This window comes from Serpula lacrymans (genome assembly GCF_000218685.1).
Source record: "Serpula lacrymans var. lacrymans S7.9 unplaced genomic scaffold SERLAscaffold_20, whole genome shotgun sequence".
NCBI lineage: Eukaryota > Fungi > Basidiomycota > Agaricomycetes > Boletales > Serpulaceae > Serpula > Serpula lacrymans.
Window position 1 is genome coordinate 542150 of NW_006763309.1, and position 20070 is coordinate 562219.

Here is a 20070-nt window from a genome sequence, read left to right on the forward strand (position 1 = left end):
GTTGTTACAGTTTCAATATACTGTTGACTGAAGTACAGTCCCATACACCCATATTACTTTACTGTAGTATAGTTTTGATACACTGTTTACCCAGATACAGTCTTATGCAACTATAGTAGTGTATTACAGTATGGTTTTACCACACCATTTATCAAAGTATAGTTGTATATATCCATATCACTATGGTATGGTTTTAATACCCTGTTTCCATGGTATAGTCTTGGAAAACCAAATTGTTACATTACAGTATAGTTCTAGTAAACTATTTATCTAAGTACAGTTTTGTGCAACTATATTATTACTTTTGGATATAGTTTATACAGCCCATATCAGGTAGCATTCATATGGTGTGTATAAGCCAAAGTATGTAATTTGGTTTGTCTGAACCATATGAATTAATTCCAGCGGGCTGTGAACAATATCTGGCTTTAGTCATTTACAGTGTAGGAACGTGAGCGTTTGAACAGCATGCCATGTGTAGGCTATCCGCGATGGTGGCAAGGCACAATGCGTACACAATGCATATTGTGAGTGGTAGCGCTGGTATTTTACTAGAGAACATGTCAGGTTGCGCTTACAAACTGTGTTTGTAGGGCATGATATCATGAATGAATGCCACTAGGACATCAATCGTAACAACGTTGACAACATGCAGAAGCACTGGTTGATTCTTTTTGGCGCCCTTGTTCTTTTGTGTCTTGGGCGGCTAACGTTAACGTCCATGCATCAGGACCTACATATATATACTTGACCAAATTATTTCTAATCACTCACTCAGATTTTCTTTTTCCCTTGCTTTATCCTGACATCTATTCCCCAAGTATGCTAATAGAAGAACGGCGGCGTGAACTCATGGCCAAGGGTGCGCGATGGGGAAACAGTTGGTCGGCACAGGTAAATGATGCCTCGGCCATATCCGGTGGGCAAGTAACACCCAAAGCCTCACTGGTAGTATCTTCAACTTTACCGCCATCCACTACCAATGCTAGCACCATTCTGAAGTCTGTTTCGCCGAACGAAGAATTATCTGATCTCCAGCTCGCAGATATGGATTCGTTAATAGACCCAACAGCATCAAGCTCCAACTTGAGCACCTACAATATACCCCGAAACCCGGAGACCACCAACAGGTCAATCAGTAGCACTTTTGTGAGCTCCAAAAACTGGGAATTCGGCGCTTTACTTCGACTTGGCCGAAGATTTCGCAGTGTTCCGCGCTATCATTACACATGTTCCAATCTTTCGAATATCATCAAAGATCATGAGAAAACCGGTGTGCCGATGATCATTGAAGGATGGCACGAAAGCGAAAAATGGCCGACCGCCAGTTTCAACGTGGACTGGCTGCGCGAGCATGGGCACCAGAGTGCGTGTATTGTATACACGCTACTTATCTCGCTCACCTTACGTCAAACAGTTGCTGCAGCCCGTAACGTCCGTGACTGGACTGACAGAGATATCATGCTTCCTGATCTGATAGACAATATGCGAGCAAGTTCGAAGTTTGCTTTACCAGGAGGTGTGTGGCTTTTGAATCGGTTGGGCAACCATGCACGTGGTCGCTTGAGGACCGGTTCTTATCATTCGGCAAGTACATCTTGCACTGACGACTGCTCACATCTACCAGAAAAAGAGCGATTGTATGGCAAGGATGGTGAATGCCCTCAAGAGTGGGCCGAGTGGTTAAGCTCGGCTGGCCTCATTCCGTCATCTCTTCTGTTCAATGGGTCCGATGATGTCTTGAAATATATGCCGGAAAGTGTGAGTGGTGGATGTGTTGTCTTTTCAAAAAAGACCTATGTCGACTTGTATTTGCAGGCGAAGGTTCAAACGCTGATGTATTATTTGGGCATTGGGGACACTTTCACCCCTTTCCACAAGGATTTGTGTGGTTCTTCGGGACAGAATCTCATGTGCTACACAGAAGAGAGCGGCTCTTCATTTTGGTTCATGACCGAGGGCTCATCGGCTCCTGCAGTTGCAGACTATCTTCATAAGCTAGATCATGAGCTAGATCTCGAAAGTCATGTTCTAACTGTCGAGGAACTGGAGAAGGCTCCCTTTGACGTGTATATTGCAGAGCAAAACCTCGGCGACCTGATACTTGTTCCTTCAAGGAGTTGTCATCAAGTTGTAAATCATGGTGGAGTAACTGTCAAGACGTCCTGGTCTAGAATGACCGTCGACAATCTTTCGACTGCTCTTTATCACGAATTACCTATTTACCGACGGTGAATAGCCATTTACTTTCTCTCACTGCTCTCGCTGATGGTGCCTGCAGAGTTTGCCGACCAGAAATCTACCGAGTTAAGACCAACATATATTACGCATTACTTCAATACACCAAAGAATTGGAGCATTGTTCAAAAATCGAAGAATATCCTAGTGAGACATTATTAGTGGCTCTACAGGAGATAAATCCTAACCAAGTCTCAAAGCAAAATTAGACATCGCGACGAAGCTTTGGCAGCTACACGATCTTTTTGACGACATTATCACTGATGAATATGCCGAAGATCATCCCAGTATACGACGTATACCGCAGTCTGATGTCCAAATGGATAGTCATTTTGCCTGTGATTTTTGTGGCGCAGATATTTTTCAAAGTTTCTTCGAGTGTTCAAGGTGCACAGATGATAACGATAAACCAACAGCTATCGGTGATGGTATTATTGTTTGCCCCTACTGCTATGTCGAAGGGCGAACTTGCCGATGCGGAGCGATGGAGGCTGTGCAGACTAAACCTTCTGAAGATTTAAAACGACTACATAAACGGGCTAAGATTGCACTTGAAGACTCTGGAATAGAAAACGGTAGGGAGCATACTTATTTATCCAGCGCACGAAGGTATGTTCTAACCCCCTTCCATGTAATCAAATCTCAAGTGAGCCTATCAGCGGGATAAAATCCCAAGGTCACCTGGGAGTCTTCCAAGCAGCATGTAATCTCCAACGAAGGCGACTCAAGAAAAAGGTACGTGTCGTTCTATTCTGATGTCCCCATAAGCTGAGCCCCATTCTCAGGTCAATCATAACTGTTGTCTCAGACGAGATGGTTCGCTGTGTAGAGTTCCAGGAAGCGTTTTACCTTGCAAGCTTTGCCACATGGGCAGGTGTTTCTCTCACATCCTTGAAAATGGGCTTTTGCATTCTTCTGAAGCTATAACGTTATATCATAGTGACAAGACAGGTCGTCTTTGGCATCAGCAACACTCGGAAGCCAGGTCCAAGCGGGAAGAAGCTTGGTCTACGGTTAAGCAAGCCGAAGAGAAAGGATCCCGTCCAGACGTGGACCACATGTTGGCATACCTCGCTACAAAGTTTGTCACCTGCAAACCCATAAAGCCAGCACATACCCGACACGGGTGGTACGATAAAAACGTGCTTGTAGCGAGAATGCCAGTGAGTGCATACTATATACACTGCTCTGTAAAGGCACTGTTAACATGTGAAGGCTTATGCTTTAGATGCCACCAGGCCTCAGAATGTGAAGACGTCCACAGAAATCTACAGCGCCGATGGTTCTGTCAACTCCCGTAACAATTCGTTGAATAACGCAAATGTCGAATTCGAGCCATTGACGAATGATGATCACATGCACGTGCTTTCCCCGGTCGCTGTCGCTGTCGATCCTTCGTCTACAAGACCGTATGTTAGGGCTTCCACCCCAGTGACTATCTCCTCGTCTAGTTCCAAGAAGCGTACTCGAGCGGTATTGGATTGTGTGTATATTTCGGCGGACCGGGCTGCTGTTGGCAAACGTAGTTCGATTGATCCACCAAGATGTATCACGTCTTCAAGTATACCTGCGGCACTCGCTCGGGTAGAGGACGAAGAGATGGTTTGTGACTAGTAGTAACTTTGATTTTGTACAATGAATGAATTTTTTCTCTTCCAGTCTGATGACGATGACGATATACCTCTCAAAGAATTGGTCTGCCCATCGTCCGAAACTGCTTCACCCTCGAGTGGGCTAGCACTGACTCTTCAGCGTGCTATTTCCTCCTCTGAAGGCTTCGAAGTCACCGAACCCCCAGTGTACGGCGTCGCGCCGGTAGCTGCACCCTCTGAAGGTCCGCTGACGAAGAAAGCTCGAATCAACATTAAGACAGGTGATTTGTCTCGTCCTGAAATAGGACGCGTTCGTCCTCTCCGTTCCAAAGGGAAAGTCCCCCTCAAACGCAGTGCAATAGCCCGGCGTTCTACAGGCAAGACCCAACCGTCGCATGTTTCCGCCAACGACTTGATATCAGGGTCTCCAATGCAGGAGAGACGGATATCATCCCTACCAAATATATCACTACCTCCACCTTTACAGGAAGGCGCCGATGGACTGGTACAGGCCTTTAGTCAAAGCATTGCGAACGATACATATGCTCAACGCAAGTGGCTTTCGCGCACATCCCTTCGGGTATCTTCAGCACGTGTTCAAGACGATTTGGATGGACAACACCAGAGCCTTTCACCCATACAGTCTCAAGCATCCTCAACAACTCTATCGGGGAAAGATATAGTGCAGGGCCCATGCGGGAATGAGCTGCTGCCAACGGAAAATAAAGCTTCTCAAGACGGACTAGGAGTGAAAGTCAGAAGAATGCATGACACATCTTTGCAGCAGGATGTCATCGAAAAAAGGCAGAGAAGGTTGCAGAACTCCCATGATGACGACCAGGTATTCCAGAGCGATGTACAGGAGCAGCAGGAACCCGTTGAAAACCTGCGGACAAATCTGCCATGCCATACCGATAAATTATGGGAGCTCGAGAACATGGTCCAGGAGCAGGATGATGCAATTGAACAAATACATGAGCAAGTGCGGAGACAGGCGCAATGCTCCTATGACCAAGTTCTGGAGTTCAAGTCCAAGATTGATTGGCAACAGCGCAGCATATTAAAATCACGCGACGACATGCAAGGCGTCTATTCTCATGTTCAAACACTTGACGACAAGATTCGTGGGCAGCGAATTGACATAGGAAAAGTGCGGAAAGAGCTGCAAGGTTGTATCGACCGTGTTAATGACCGAGTTCGGACCCTCGAGATCAAGGTCGGGTTGCAGAAGGATACCATTGGAAAAATAGAGAAAGAGTTGGGAGACTCCAATGACCGTGTTCTGAAGCTTGAGAACAAGGTCCAGGAATTGAACGAGACAGTATTGAAGCTCGAGCAATCACGCAAGGAGGCACCAGTGGTGACCGATTTATTGGGCTCGTCATCTGCAGAGCTGCTGCAAATATTGCAGGGCCCTAGTTTGGCGAGAATGCAAAGCCAGATAGGTGCTCTACAAGAGGAGGTAGCATATTTACGGTCAGCCCCAGCGGGGCTTGGGCAAGTAACGCTTCCTGTGATGTTCGGTCATGGCCCCCATCATTCTTGGAATGACAGGTGTCAGAGAGACCAAGAATTATTTCCTCGTGGTGGGTTTAGTTATGGATATCAACGACACGACGGTTACAAAGGTAAACCCATAAACTCTCCCTGTGAGATCAGCTGAGCTTATTCTGCCGTAGGACGAAACTTCAACCCCTCACGCAGATACCAACATGGGCTTCTCCCTTATCGGGATAAACCCTATCACAGACTTCAAGGTTATCAGCATCCGCGAGGTCAACCACATTTCACTCAATATCGAGGTGGCCGTCCGCCGCCGACCAAGCCCAGAACAAAGCCAACGCCAGACTCGGGGAACCGGTCACCATCGTGCTCAACCTCTCATGCATCAGCCACAAGGAATCGGGCATCTTCATGCTCAGCCAGTAGTGAGCCAACGTCAGACACAAGGGGCCGGTTTACGTCATGCTCGCCTACGGGTGTGCGTACTACCAATACTCAGTACGACAGCTTAGCAAATACTGCTACTACCCATCACATAGGAAAGGGTAAGAGTTCTGCGCATTCTGTGATTTATATTTGTACCGACCATTTATCAGGCCCTTTACCTACATGTCCAGAAAAGAATCCGCAAGATTGGGAGGACGACTATGAACAGGATCGGGATGTAGCACGCTCATTTTCGTTACCGCGTCCTGGCAGATGTGACGTCCAGCAAGTGGTCACGCTGGCTGACACCTATGCATCTGTGCCGGGCAATGACAGCAGCAGAATCTATGGTGGGTCTTCCGCCGTTGGTCAAATAAAAAACAGGGATGATTTGGATCACAACCCTTGGCAATAATTAAAACCTTATCTGTGGCTTTCCATCACTGTGTTGTTTTTGCTTTATATTTGCTCTGAACGCCTGTACCAACGAATACACCTGACGGATTTTTTTCTTGGATCAATATCATGTTATCTTTACCATATACCCCTTGATATACCCTACCATCATATATATGTTGCTGTTTTCTTTGCATTTATATCACTCTGATGTAACTATACCGTTTTCAATAGTACGGGGTTTAGTAAAACCAGTGTATGTGATAAATGTTATATGAACACATTCATTACGCAAGCCGCCATGCGAAACCAATGAGAGTGGTGATTAGGGGAAACTAGCGAGAAGGGTATAGTGAAAAAATGAAAGTTGGTGACTGAAAAAGTAAAGATTGCAGTGGATAGAAAAGATGCCATGATAGAAGCATGAGTGAAGCAAAGAGAACAAACGCAAGCAATGATTGTCAATGAATCTCAGCCACATCGACATGTGAGGATTCTCCAAATGCTTGGCTTAGGCTGAGGAGTCTCGTCTTGACCTTGATAGTCATCACCGTGTGACACTCCAGCGTCATTTCCTAGTGCTCGGATATTGCTGACCGCCGGTGGAACTGCGCCCACATTGGGTACCATTGGCGATGTACGACCATACTGTTGACCACCAAACGATTCATCGACCACGTCTCGTGAATAATCTAAGCCCCCCGGAACTGCATTTGCATATGGATGTTGCTGAGCACTTATATGGCTAATACGATTGTGTGGGGTTGGCGCAGGAACGTTCAGCTGAGCAGCGGCAGAAAGTGGAGTTGCTTGACCTGGGGAGTTTCCACCACCAGGGGTTAGCGCATTGGGGATTTTGCGCTGTTTAGAGCCGTGGCGAACAAGAGCGGGTGAAGGCGGTATTATCCCGGCACCCGTTTGCGAAGCCCTTCGCCAATCAGCATCCCGTTGTCGTTCGACATCTCTGCGACGCTCTTGAGGAGTGGGAGCTAGACCTGCGTTTTGAATCTGAGCAATCATCTGACTCTGTCCCTAAATGAAGTTCAATAAAACGATATAACATGCTGCGAGAATCCGCTCACCACTGACACCTCCCAGCCTTTACCTCCTAATATATGTCAGCCGAACATCGGACCGATAGTGGATGTAAAGACAAACCGTTCAACAGGTTCCAATCAAAGATGCCATCATCAACATCATTGTTATTTTTGATTACCTTTGCAAACAACTCTCGCAAGAAATCATAGTCGGGCGTTTCTTCGAAGCCCAATTTACGAACGTAATTCAAGTAGATGCCAAACTCCTCTGCCATTGTTGTATGAGCATCAGATCGGCGATACTCAAAAAGACACTGACCGGGATATCCCTCGGATAGTTCCCTGATCGGGGTTGTTTGCTTCTTTTCTCCGATTTTTTCGTACTTCTGCTTGTTCGTAGCGGCTTTGAGACCCTGCCACGGTAGACTGCCCCTCAGGAAATACATGAAAACATGACCGAGTGCCTCCAGATCATCCCTACGCGACTGTTCTGAAAGTTAACGTGTCAGCAGAAGGCTCGGTCTTCAATATTATCGACGTCAACTTACCACGCCCCAAATGAGTATTGATACTCATGTATCGCGCCGTCCCACTCAAACTCTTCCTTTCTCTGTAAGGAATATGCTGCTTTGTCTTTGGATCGCGATATTGCTTTGCCATTCCAAAGTCAACGACATGTACAACTTCAAGATCCTTAACGTTAGTGCCGGACACGATTTATAGACTGTAAATAGTACCGTTCGCGCCCTTAGTACCAGGTCGTCCAATAAGAAAATTATCCGGCTTGATATCACGGTATATAAGGTTCTTTTCGTGAATCGTTTGAACTCGTGAAAGCTGCGACAAAAGTGAAACCGAGAACAAAGACTCGAAGCTCTTCGACGTACCATTTGTCTTGCTGCCATGCATACGGTCTTGGTAGAAAACTTACGGCCACACATATCGAATAGGTCTTCTAAGCTAGGGCCTAGAAGATCGATGACAAGGATATTGTGAAGTCCTTCTTGCCCAAAGTGATATATCTGAGGTATGCCAGCTGAAAGAAGAGGAAATGAGACGGGATCCGAGTATGAGAGAGTATCAACTTGCGACAGCCGGCTAAGATACGGTAAGAGCGACATTCATCTCGAAGCTGAGGGGCCTCAGCCTTTCGCGGCTCCTGCAGTATTCAGAATACATGTTACAGGCTAAGACGTGACTGATAGCTATAAAGCTCAGGATGCAGACGCACAAACTTGATAGCCACAGTCGTTGAATTAAGCAGATTCGTCCCTAGAGTGATATCAAGTCGTTGGCGAGGATAAATGGCCGTATCTTAAAATACAAACACACCTTCGAAAATGACACCGAACGAGCCCTCGCCGATTTTCTTGCCTACACGGAAGTTGTTACCGACGAGGTTTCCATTTCCCGAGTGATGAGAGGACATGATGGGAGAGAGAAAGGGAGGAGAAGAGGAAAAGGGAGCGGAGGTGGATTAGGAGGAGAATAGTAGGGCCTTTGGGCCTAATAGGACTACTATTTGGAAGGACGAGTGCAGGACCACTGGGGGATTCCGGCCAAAACCGAGACCGCCTAAAACGGCCTGTATCGTGGCTGCGGGAATACCGCTTATTTATACTCTGGCAGGGGGTCACGATACTGAAAACGTGCTCCGTCTCAGCATCTTCTATTATCCACGAGATACTGGTGCATTCATACGGTCATCAAAACATGCTCTCAATTACAGCATGATCTGCAGTTCTCCATAGAACCTATCTCCTCAGCAGCCCTACTAATTTCATCTGCACTGGTACTCGCTGCACAAGCACCCAGCCCACAGCCAACAGCAGAGCCATCGTCCCCATTCTCTTCTGTCTACTCCATCTTCCCTCAACCCCCCCATTCTCCCCCTCTACTTTGAAATGTTCCCAGCGTGGTTTCCGAGCTATCCACCAGAACAGAACCATGGTTCCAGGGAAAGTCGCGATGTTCTTGGGCCCATCTCGGCCATCTCCTCGATAATAAGAAAAACACTCTGTGAAGACAGTGTTCTGCATGCGCTTCTGAATCCAGTTATTGTACTCGTCTGTGGCTTCTGCTTTGACCTCCAGAGTCTTCATTTTGCCTTTGATAATCGGCTTGATCAATTGCAAGATGTACTTTATCTGTAGAGGGGCTGTCGTCTCAAACTTGTTCAAACAATAGATAGAGAATAACTAACCTGAACCTCATCAGCAAATAGGAGCGAAGCATGGCCCGAAGCCGTGTTAGGCCCTGGGAGGGAGACTTAGTAACACATAAGGCTATGAAAGAACGCTATACAAACCAACGACTGTAAAGTAATTCGGGAGCCCAGGGTAGACTGTGCCTAGATATGCTGTCGGGCCGCCATGGGAGTCAAAATAATCGTGGAGTGTATGCCCGTTTGGCCCTTGAACTGAAATGTCTGTGGGCACCTATCGAATAGCTTGTATTAGCCAGTGCACAGAAACAGATGCGCAGCACAGGCTGACTATTAGGAAGCCGGTTCCGAATATAATGACATCCAAGGGTATCGCTTGCCCATTCTTCAGAATGACTCCATCTTCAGCGATTTCTTGGATGCTCTCCCAGTTCAAGTCTACATTGGGTCGATGAAGGGCAGAGAGGTAGCTAGGGTCCACGATGATCCTCTTACATCCGGGCGCTTCGAGGCGATGTTAATGGGGTCCATGCACAGGCACAAACACGACTCACAGTAGCTTGGTATCAACCTATCGTGGTATTTGGCAGGGGCTGTATCTTTCATATATTTTGTCATTAACTAGGTGCATATCCAAGTTGAGCAACTCGAATCTCGAGATAGAATCTATCGATGACAAACCTTTCGAACCAAGTACAAAAGGAACGAGTTCTGTTTCTGGAATATGAACCAAACTAGATCAGACTAGGCAGATAGTTTCAGTTCTTTGTATGCCCAGTAGTATATAGCGAAACGCAGGAACATACCTTTGCCATGATGGTGTTTCTATATGCCCGCATCAAAAAGGGGATATGCGCAAAAACCCATTTGATAATTGCGGGGTAACGATATTGTTGCTTTTGCATAGATAAGTATCGGTCGATGTACATGTAACATTATGAAATAAACTTACCCTCGGTGTCATCCACTGCGCCGTTCGACAGAAATTGATTACCTCAACAGACGGATCTTCCGAGATTTGAGGTATAAACTGTGCTCTAATATAAAATGTTAATCATATGTGAACGCCTCCTCAGAAAATTATAATATTACGCAGAGCAGCCGTTTCCAATCACGCCCACTCGTTTTCCTGCCAAGTCGACATCATGTCTCCACTTCAAAGAGTGCCAGAGTGGCCCTCTGAATTTCTCGACGCCAGGCAAATCCGGTGGGAAAAGGGGGGCGGTAAAGCCACCCACGGCCTGGATGACAATCTCAGCGCTTGTGGTCGTTTCTTCGCCAGTTGTTGGGTCCACTAAAGTAAGGTTATGCACTCGTGATTCTGCATCCCACTTCACCACTTTGACATGTGTATTAAAGACGGTATGCGCAAGGAGGCCATGCTTTTGGAAGATGCGTTCCCAATATGCACGTATTTCTGGTTGAGATATGTAATAGCTGTCCCAGTGGGGATTGAGTTCCGTAGAAAGGGAGTACCAATGTCCGGGAACGTCTGAACCGCAGCCCTTAATACTTGCGTTAGATGATGCTTTGCGGAGAGACAGAGGTCAACGTACTGGATATGTATTGTCCTGATAACACGTTTGGGTATTTTAACACGGAGATAGCAAAATAAAAACGTTCTTACCCTCCATGTACCGCCGATAGATGAAGCCTTTTCGTAAATCTGAGTATGGCAATCTTTAGCTATCGTCCCGATTTGGACCGGTGATTAAAAGAGAAAGCAGCTCACCGTGAAGTTGTCAAACTTGAGCTCATTTCGCAAGGCAACAGCCACGGAAATCCCTGCGATGCTAATTTTTTTTAAAAATATAGTTAGCTCCGTGATTATAATTATGGTCTTACCCTGCACCAACCACAACGATTCGGGGGTTTTCGAGTCCTTTATCCATGTTTTAGAACCTGGATGTTGAGATGCAGGACTATAGTCTTGTCAAAGAAAACATACTGCGGCTTTCTCTCACATCTTAATGCGAACTCTCATAGTGAATTGCACCCGTAGTAACTCGAGTTGCATATGATTAGAACTGAGCCGGAGACCGTACAGAACACGCAGATTCAATGGCTCCAGATCCGGAGGAAGCCGCTGATGGCGAATTTTGTGCCACGATGGAGTCACCAAGATTCACCGTCACGAGAACATACAGACTGAAAACATGGAAGGGGATGCATGTTGAGAAAAGACGTTGCAAAATACAATCAGTGACACTAATAGAAGGTAGAACACATAGAACAGTCGAAAGGAAAATAAGATGTACTACGGTAACACGACTGAGTTGTGATGCATACAGTACTATAGTGATGACAAAATAGAAAACATAGTCCAAAGAATTACAAATGCCCTGAATTATACTGCCCCACCAACAAGTCTCTTAACGAAACTCGAAGCTGGAGCTCCTTGATTCCGGCACGTGGCATAAAGACAGCTGCTGATATCTATGAAACAGGATTCCATTAGTGGAAGGCGTGATATGGTTGATTGTAAGATGCATACGGTTCTGAATTTTGATGGAAATAGAAACCGCTCATTGTAGCGACCGGAGGCGATGCGCGTGGGCCAACAGAAGAACCACGAGTACCTCTCCTTGCACTTGAGTCTCTCCGTGGAGGCGAAATCGGAACTGCCTCAGATTTTCCTTGGGAAATCGAAGTGCTCAAGTCCATAAGCTCGTTCTCCAACGGCGCTGGGCGTAAAGCAGAAGAAGATGGCTGAGGGTTGAAATCTACACAGACATAATAGAAACCTGAAATAATGAGATGATGTTAGGTTGTGTTATATGCTGTGACCACTTAAAATAGACGAAAAGGGATGTTTCTGTAAAGAAATCACACATACCTGCGAAACTAGCGCCATTGATGTCCTGCACACGATGGTCGGGTACTAAAAATCTCTCCTTCCACCTCATGAACACCGCACCTCGGTCCCTGTCAGCCATGGTCAAGTGGGGTTTTTTCAAATCACTTTTGACATGACGGAAAGCTGGGAAACGCTGCCAATGAACCATATCTTCTTGCTCGTTGGCGCCCCAATTCTGGGTCAAAAATCCATAACGGTTGCCTATTATTTCGGCATCGAAGTATGTCGTTAACTCTGGCCAATCATCCGTTAGGCCCCTTATACGAAGGTATCCGCAAAGGAAAGAGGAGGAAAAGTTGACGTCCTAAAGTCTTTCGTTAGCCATTAGCCGATTAGCTAACATGAATTTTACAGACCACGATAGTGACATTCACGTCATAGCTATTCCTTCCGCTCTTTTGTGTGCCCTGAAATGAAGCTCCGGGGTAGAGGCAATGATGACCTTTGGAACGCACCCGAATATGGGTAATATCAACGAGGGGATCCGGAGATGACATGGAGTGATGCTGAGGCAAGGGAACATTGAACTGATGGTATGGCCTGGATGTAATGGTAGATGTGGCGCTGTCAGTATGAGCCGCCAACGGGGGGCTCTTGGTGATGACAGGGACTGAATTTTGCACGACGATGGGTGAACGAGTATAGAGAGAAGAAGCGGAGGAGAGTGGAGATATTAAAGCAGGAGGCGGTGAGAGTTCCATGTCGTTGTCATCGTCGAAGGTGTGCTCATGGTTAGAAGGAGTGTTGTGACTGCCAGGGAGAAAACCAGATGTGCGGTTGTTGATGTCGTCAACGATGCGACGGGTTGCGTTATCGACATCGACAAACAAGCTGATATTTTCTGCGGGGGTTACACACATGGACCTGTCTCGACAAGGGGCGCATAACGAGTTTGAGTCTTGGTCGTCGACGAGGAATAAATTGGAGTTTGTTGTGTCAGCAGAGAGCAGACAGGAGCAAAAAGAACAGAATTTGTTTGTCTGTCCCTGGATATGATCTGCCTGCGGTTGTTCGATGATGACTGGGTATGCTTCACGTTCAGGCATTGTTAATGTTATTTGCTGGCTGTGGTACACGAGGTTTGCTGAAGGTGGCTGTCGCTGGCTTGTTTGGTGTCCTGCACGGAAATGTATGTGGGAGTAATAAGAACCACCTCCACGTGGGAATGCTGCCACAAATCCGTTTTCTAAGAGTCAAAGCCACAGCGAAAAGCAAGCCAAGTCTGTCGACATCCTTGCTCACTCTGACTCTCTCTTCACTTTTCTACCACCACAACATCATATTGGCGCTCATCAGTCGTAATGCACACAGGAAGTACAAGCGCCGGTGTTATAGACGCCTTCAAATTTTCATATCGTTCATTTCACCCTGATGGCATCGAGTCCAGATCGACCCAGTGCTGTAGAGACGCTCGCTCTATATATATGGGAAAAAAAGAGGGTTTTTACCAGTTCCCCTTCGACGCCGTCATCTGGCGATAGTTCTCAGTCAGGTAATCTCAGCTGCCCCAGGACAAGAGACGCTCTTGCGACCCAGGGGCTATGGAGGTAACGACTCATATCAATCGGCTCCGACGCTCAGGCATTCTACATATTCCATGTCCCTTGGTCCGTTCCTGGCAGTAGCGCCAGGTTCGAAACTTCGTACACACCCGGACACCCCGCCTCCGTGTCACTGTGTCCCGAGCTTCGGAGGGTAACTAGTACTGTTGCCTTGCAGAGCTCTGCTGTCAAGATGTAACTTGATTCTGCTTTGTCTGATGCTTTTTCGGCCTTGTCGGTAATTTGTACCTTGATACTCTCGTTAGCTTCTTTGACGCTTGCCACGCCATCTATTCGACCCCTTTTGTATTACCCCGCAGTTCAAACTCCTCTCCCCTTACTAGTTATATCTGAATGCGAGCTCCGCATGTCGCCCAGCTAAATATGGTGACTAGTTTGGGCTATGATCATCGGTCGATTGCTGTTGCATTCAATAGGGGTCCGGGTCTTTGTCAAGGTATGAACTTTACCTAGGCTTGCTGCTACTAGTATGAACGCGTCTTAGTCCTATCCCCTAGCGCCTTAGCCGTCTATTTTTGCACGACACATGTGCACTTTGAACCATGCCGATACAACAGACAGCATCGATGATCACTAGGAGCCTAGCTATGGTAGTCGCATGTTAATGTTTTCATCTAGGATGCTAAGATCACCCTGCCAATGCCGTTGTGGCAGCCTAGATCAGGATCCTTCTTTTGTCAGGGAACGCCGGGACACCGCAACTTCGAATCCAATCACGTACATTGATAATACTAATAGCCTACGGGATCAGCAAAGCTCACAGCACTACATCATCCTGTACCCATCTACCTCTCGTAGCTGCTATCCTTCGCAAAACTTTTCCTCGGTGGATATGAAGACACTCGAAAAGATAGTCACGTGACTTATTCACCTCTACGGGTGTAGGGTGCTCAGAAGAACTCGATCTAGAAGAACTCGATCTAGAACAAGTCCCTTTTCATCGATTCACCACATGAGTCGGTGATTCGGATATATCATTTATGAAGATATTTGGCTATCCTCAGTTTCTTTCAAAGCGATCACCATCAGTCTCTTCACAATGCCCAAAGTCTCTGGCGCTAACAACCTGGATTTCATTGCTAAACCCGGCGATGGGCGTTTCGCTTTCATAACATCTGTCCATCGATCGTCGTATTTCTTGCAGAGGGACATGAAGATCAACGCCCGCCAGTATGCTACGCACACTGTAAGCTTGGTGTAGGTACCCTACTGCATCATTCTAAAAGAGCATGTAGGAAATTCTCCGTAAACTTGTTCAGCGCTATCTGGACCTAGATAAACCATATGTAGAGCAGTGTGAGGAGGACTGGAAACGGTTGACTAGAGAGGTTGGTGTTGCTTTCCTCCTGATGCCCTCAGATATATCCTGATACTTGCGCAAAGGCCTGTCGCCAGCTGCCTTCCCTCACGAAATATCAGGATTTCTGGCCAGTTAAAGCCTATGTAAAGCGATACCTGGGTAATAGGCAGCCATCGCTGCGTAAATACCCTAAAGAGGAGTCTACCTCGCCCACCAGAAACCGGCTCAGAAGGTCGGCAAAGGCTTCTAATTTGAATCGCTTCCAAACGGAGCCCCGTGACACCCCTGGTATACCGCAAGACATTGGAGATAGATATCGACTTTTGGTGAGTCTTGTCGGTTCAAATGGAAAATGACGAAGGTGACATTGACAAACGGATTCACAGCCAAGCTCCCAGCCCATGAGACGTGCAGCTCGTCCTCGTGTTAGAAGCGAGTCGCTGGAATATTACGACCTTGACGCTCGTCCGGACAGTATTGCTACACCTGAAAGACACGATAACGACGAGAGTAGCGAAAATACTAGCTCTTGGTATAGGGAAACGTCTGTCGAAGCAGGCCAGCCCGAGGACCGTAGTAACCATGATAGTCTGAATGGCGATGTAAGGTCCTTAATCTTTGGCTCCAGCATTCGATCTCTTATAATTTTCTTAGGAACACGATCATATATCCCAATGTCGAACCATCGTGTCCACAGTGTCAAGCGATGTAAGCAGGATCGAGCATGTAAAGGAGCTGCTTCCTAATCCCTTTCGCACACAGCAAGGTTCTCCACTACAGGCCTCTTTGGGTTGCGCAAGGTCCGCCTTTACAGGCGCTTCTGCCGGCAGAGCGAGGGATCGTTCAAACCCTGATATGGATAATCATGTACAGCCATCGCCTTCCAGTACATTTTCACCTCGTCCTGCTCCGATGTCTGAGGCAGGTTCAGGTAGGGGCGCACAAAACATGGATGCATCTCCAACCGCGCGAGACTCCTCAGCGTTCGTCAGGCAATTCCTGCAGTCCCTTGAACCAAATCTCGGACACCTGTTACCCAACTTTTTGAAAATCGGTATAGATAACGAGGCAAATTTGAAGGCACTTCTGCAGTGGCACCCTGAAGATCGAGAAAAATGGTTTAATGACCGACATTTGGAACTTGATATGACCAAATTCCAAATGTTCGGTTTACTCATTGGCTGCAACCGTTACACCGCATCATTGTTTTAAGCGTCGTTCGACTAGCCTCATCCAGTTATAGTCTTTTTTGTTGTGGATTCCAACTTATGCAGAATTCGCTCTAACCTTTCTTTTCTTTTTCATTTCACATCACCATCTCATGTACAACACTTGCCCCACCAAAATCTTCGGACATCTTTCAACAAACATAATACTGATCAAACTGGAATACCTAGCCCATACGTATGTACTCTACTCTACCACTAACAAATTGAACACGATCTCCTTATCATACAACTTCTTTTGATACGACTAAATTTTACCACTGAATGGGAAGCATTTCTCATGTCAAACAACAAGATTTCAAAACACAAGTCCCAAATGCATAATCTTAGCAAGCGTTTGCCAGTGGGAAGATTATGTGTAGCTTAGAGCACGAAGGGCCTGGCTGATAGAAGAGAAAAAAAACTGCGTACGGAAAAGAAAAATTGTAGTAAAGAACTTGATTGGATGGTAACGTTTATAGTGGAAGGTGTTAAAATCACATGGTACGGAAGTGTAGGTGATAAATGGAAAACATTGGATTACAGATCGTCGTCCTCTTCGGGAAGAGGAACGTTGTTCGCCTAAACAAAGAGAACGGTCAGCGTGACTGATGATTGCCCCGATTGTAAGTACCACTGACTTGTTGCAATTCAAGATTGTACTGAGCCATCAACGCTGAATCCACGGGAACCTCAGCGGGAGCGAGGGCAGGTGCGGCAACAAACTCGAGGTTGCTGTTACTATAATCCGATAACTGTATTAGTTGCATCCCCAGTAAATATTTCAGAATACTACACATACCCAACGAGCTTCTTCGCGAGCCAGAGGAATGGCTTCTCGAAGTTATAGTTGGACTTGGCAGAAATTTCAAAGTACTGCAAGTTCTTTTTACGGTGGAAAGTCACAGCGCCAGTCTTTACTTTGCGCTCCTGTAGTGATTTGAAAAATCATCACAATCAAGCTACTGATTGAGTGAGGCCAAAACTTACTTTGATGTCAACCTTGTTTCCACAGAGAACAATTGGGATGTTCTCGCAAACACGCTCAAGGTCACGGTGCCAATTGGGAACGTTCTTGTATGTGATTCTCGAAGTCACATCGAACATGATAATACCACATTGGCCTTGGATATAGTATCCATCACGAAGACCACCGAATTTTTCTTGTCCAGCGGTATCCCAAACGTTGAAGCAGATGGTACCGAAGTTTGTTGAGAAGGATAGAGGGTGAACTTCGACACCGAGAGTGGCTGATAGACAAACACGATGGCAGATTATGAGAGCCGCGATTACGAGATGAAAACAAAGCAATCGCGAATGGATACATACCAATGTACTTTTTCTCGAATTCACCGGTCAGATGACGCTACGTTGGTATCGAGATCAGCCAGTGATATCGCGATGCTTTGTTCTCGTAACCTGGCCTACTTACCTTGACGAAAGTGGTCTTTCCGGTTCCTCCATCACCAACTACATGTATGATTGACCAGAGCAATGAATCGATGCAGGAATGATAGATTTGAGAGGAGAGAGCGGGAAAAATAAAGGCATCATCGGAACATCGATGAAAGAGTGTTGTGGCAAAATATGTGAGCGCCCTAAGATAAATTAAAGTAGATCGCTGAATACCCACCAAGGACAAGCTTGAAAGTAGGGATGTTACTCTGTGCTTCAGACATTGAAAACTATAAGAACGAGGTTGAAGTGAAAGATGGTAGGAAGGATAAAGGCAAGAATTGAAGAACAGATGAGATAAAGTTTGCAAGGGTTTGCCGCCGCTGACCAAGGGGCTTTCCCGAACGAGTATTTGCATGTGCTCCCTGTTTTTGCTAGTGACGCACAACCAGAGTCATAGCGCCTTTATACACAAAAGGTAGATTCAACTCATAGGACTTGAAAAACTACTCATGCAATATCAGGCTTGAGATAAATAACAATCTGGACTGAAGTTCTTGATCTTTGGCGCAATCATACACATCATAATTCTCACACTATGTGCTTCAAGTTGCTGCCATGTCGAGTTGAGGCAAAACGGACAGAATAAATTACACCACAGACGCAGACGATAAGTAAATATTATTCGTTTTCCTGGTCTAGTCCGCATCGATGCACGTGTAACTTTACATCGTCGAGCTTCTCGTGAAAGATAGCTGTACCCCTAATCAATTGACTCATTGTGTCAAATGATATTCGACAGTTTATTGCAAATCTAGAATTTTGACACATCTATGGCATTCACTCATTGTAAGAAACGTCATCTTGTTTTTAAATGTTCTGTTAACGTCGAAACCATTATAGGCCAACTACGACATAGATTGTCAAGGGTTGAGGTGTGATCACGACAGGCGTGGGGACGGGACAATGTCATACCCAGGACTACAGAAAGTCTGATCTGATCTTGCTGGAGGTATTTCCAGGGAGGGTATCAAGAGATCAGAAGGTTCAGCATTAATTTTTTTTTACGTCTTCGTCTTGTTTTCCAGGAATAACTTGAAGACACTGCATCTCAACTGTGGTGTATACTTTGGGAACGAAGAAGGACCGGATTGGCCGAACAGGGAATCGTCGATGAGATGCTCCAAGTAACCATAATGACCACGAACTTAACAGAAATCCAGCTCCCGGCTTAGTGGGACGAATGGATGTACAGCTTCTGCCACATTTCTACATCACCACCATCACTGTTTTGTACCCGCTTGCTGTAGTTGGGGTTAGGGCAAGATTGTCGGCCTTTTCTGTCCTCGCAACGTGCGTGTCTTTATTTTCGTTCTTATCTTCCAATTGATGAGTCTCTCCGAACAAAATTATCCAAGTATTGCCTTTTGTTTTAGTATGCCATGCGACAGCATTGTGTCCACTTTCCAGTTGATTTTGGTTCTCGTCTTCACAGAGTCTTTGCGGGTAGTGATTTTACGTGCCAGCATGCTTGTTTTGTGGAACGCCACTCCATGTCAATGAGCTGTTATCAAAAGATAGGACACCGAGGCTTATGAAAAGCTCGCAGATAACCATATGAACATATAGCCTCGTCGTGAGATCTAATCAAGGATGGAAGCACGAGCTGATGAGTGTGGTGGTCTTGCAGGAGTGTTAACCGCAGCAATGAATGTCCCAGCTGTAGCGCTCAACGAGGCTAATGCGTCAGCATACTGCAATTGCTTACGATATAATCGGACGTGTTTGACAAAATGACTGCTTGCATCGTTAGCTAAGTATGCCAATAACAACACATCGTGAGATAGGAGTGCTCTCAGGCGCGATGTTGTACGACATGCTTTGTCAGTATTCAGTATTTAAAGGCTGTGAGATAAGAACATCCGAGCAGGCACGACGGTACGACGTCGGACGATGAGTACTCGATGAGTCTTCGCATGAAAAAGCTGACAAACATGAATGACAAAGAGTTATTTCTCAGCCCGCATGAGTATATTTTTGGGCCTGTTGAGGCTGATTGGTAACGGCTTAGCGGGTGGTCCTGATTGGCTGAGACTCTCTATCGAGTAACGTTTTCCTTTTTTAACATTCATTTCCCGCGACTGTTATGGTATCGCTGATTCCGTTCTATAGAAAACGATCCAGTCTGATGCTGAAGATCCTCCTTACTCGTGACTGTACACATGTTGTTGTTATATCAAAAGCACTCTTGTACCCTTTCATTGTTGATATGAAACTTTGTTGGCGTGCTGCAAAGGCATGGTATAAGCTTCTCTGGCTGCGACCAGGATAACGGACCGTTGCGTCCGACAGATAGAGTAACTGGAGATACGTAATGTGACCGTTCGGATCGCAA

At 46.2% G+C, this 20070-nt stretch overlaps 7 protein-coding genes across 7 annotated transcripts; 3 read left to right on the forward strand and 4 right to left on the reverse strand.

Moving 5' to 3' along the window:
* Window positions 1-1731: 1731 nt before the first annotated feature.
* On the forward strand, window positions 1732-3892 carry SERLADRAFT_481022 (uncharacterized protein; the record flags this gene model as incomplete). Its single annotated transcript, XM_007324656.1, has 7 exons — window positions 1732-1758; window positions 1819-2231; window positions 2282-2385; window positions 2439-2847; window positions 2898-2975; window positions 3047-3401; window positions 3454-3892. The coding sequence occupies 7 exons, from the start codon at window positions 1750-1752 to the stop codon at window positions 3850-3852; spliced, it is 1767 nt and encodes a 588-aa protein (XP_007324718.1).
* A 540-nt stretch (window positions 3893-4432) lies between these two features.
* On the forward strand, window positions 4433-5064 carry SERLADRAFT_404177 (uncharacterized protein; the record flags this gene model as incomplete). Its single annotated transcript, XM_007324657.1, has 1 exon — window positions 4433-5064. A coding segment is annotated over one exon (318 nt), but the record flags the coding sequence as incomplete, so codon positions are not given.
* A 195-nt stretch (window positions 5065-5259) lies between these two features.
* SERLADRAFT_404178 (uncharacterized protein) lies at window positions 5260-5878 on the forward strand (the record flags this gene model as incomplete). The annotated part of the gene is made up of 2 exons (XM_007324658.1): window positions 5260-5306; window positions 5535-5878. Coding segments are annotated over 2 exons (391 nt in total), but the record flags the coding sequence as incomplete, so codon positions are not given.
* A 50-nt stretch (window positions 5879-5928) lies between these two features.
* SERLADRAFT_481029 (uncharacterized protein) lies at window positions 5929-8560 on the reverse strand (the record flags this gene model as incomplete). The annotated part of the gene is made up of 11 exons (XM_007324659.1): window positions 5929-5995; window positions 6053-7187; window positions 7238-7263; window positions 7314-7460; window positions 7512-7682; window positions 7741-7875; window positions 7930-8029; window positions 8080-8228; window positions 8282-8351; window positions 8424-8464; window positions 8525-8560. 7 exons carry the CDS (start codon window positions 8131-8133, stop codon window positions 6627-6629), a joined length of 1194 nt encoding a protein of 397 aa, XP_007324721.1.
* A 386-nt stretch (window positions 8561-8946) lies between these two features.
* SERLADRAFT_454280 (uncharacterized protein) lies at window positions 8947-11248 on the reverse strand (the record flags this gene model as incomplete). Its single annotated transcript, XM_007324660.1, has 12 exons — window positions 8947-8991; window positions 9139-9339; window positions 9396-9448; window positions 9501-9630; window positions 9688-9860; window positions 9911-9977; window positions 10163-10252; window positions 10309-10393; window positions 10449-10861; window positions 10984-11022; window positions 11089-11149; window positions 11202-11248. The coding sequence occupies 12 exons, from the start codon at window positions 11246-11248 to the stop codon at window positions 8947-8949; spliced, it is 1404 nt and encodes a 467-aa protein (XP_007324722.1).
* A 255-nt stretch (window positions 11249-11503) lies between these two features.
* Window positions 11504-13002, reverse strand: SERLADRAFT_481032 (uncharacterized protein; the record flags this gene model as incomplete). The annotated part of the gene is made up of 4 exons (XM_007324661.1): window positions 11504-11792; window positions 11851-12100; window positions 12193-12517; window positions 12570-13002. The coding sequence occupies 4 exons, from the start codon at window positions 12912-12914 to the stop codon at window positions 11729-11731; spliced, it is 984 nt and encodes a 327-aa protein (XP_007324723.1).
* A 3039-nt stretch (window positions 13003-16041) lies between these two features.
* Window positions 16042-18034, reverse strand: SERLADRAFT_481041 (uncharacterized protein; the record flags this gene model as incomplete). The annotated part of the gene is made up of 7 exons (XM_007324662.1): window positions 16042-16862; window positions 16922-17021; window positions 17083-17210; window positions 17271-17530; window positions 17610-17646; window positions 17713-17750; window positions 17914-18034. The coding sequence occupies 7 exons, from the start codon at window positions 17957-17959 to the stop codon at window positions 16821-16823; spliced, it is 651 nt and encodes a 216-aa protein (XP_007324724.1).
* Between the last annotated feature and the right edge of the window lie 2036 nt (window positions 18035-20070).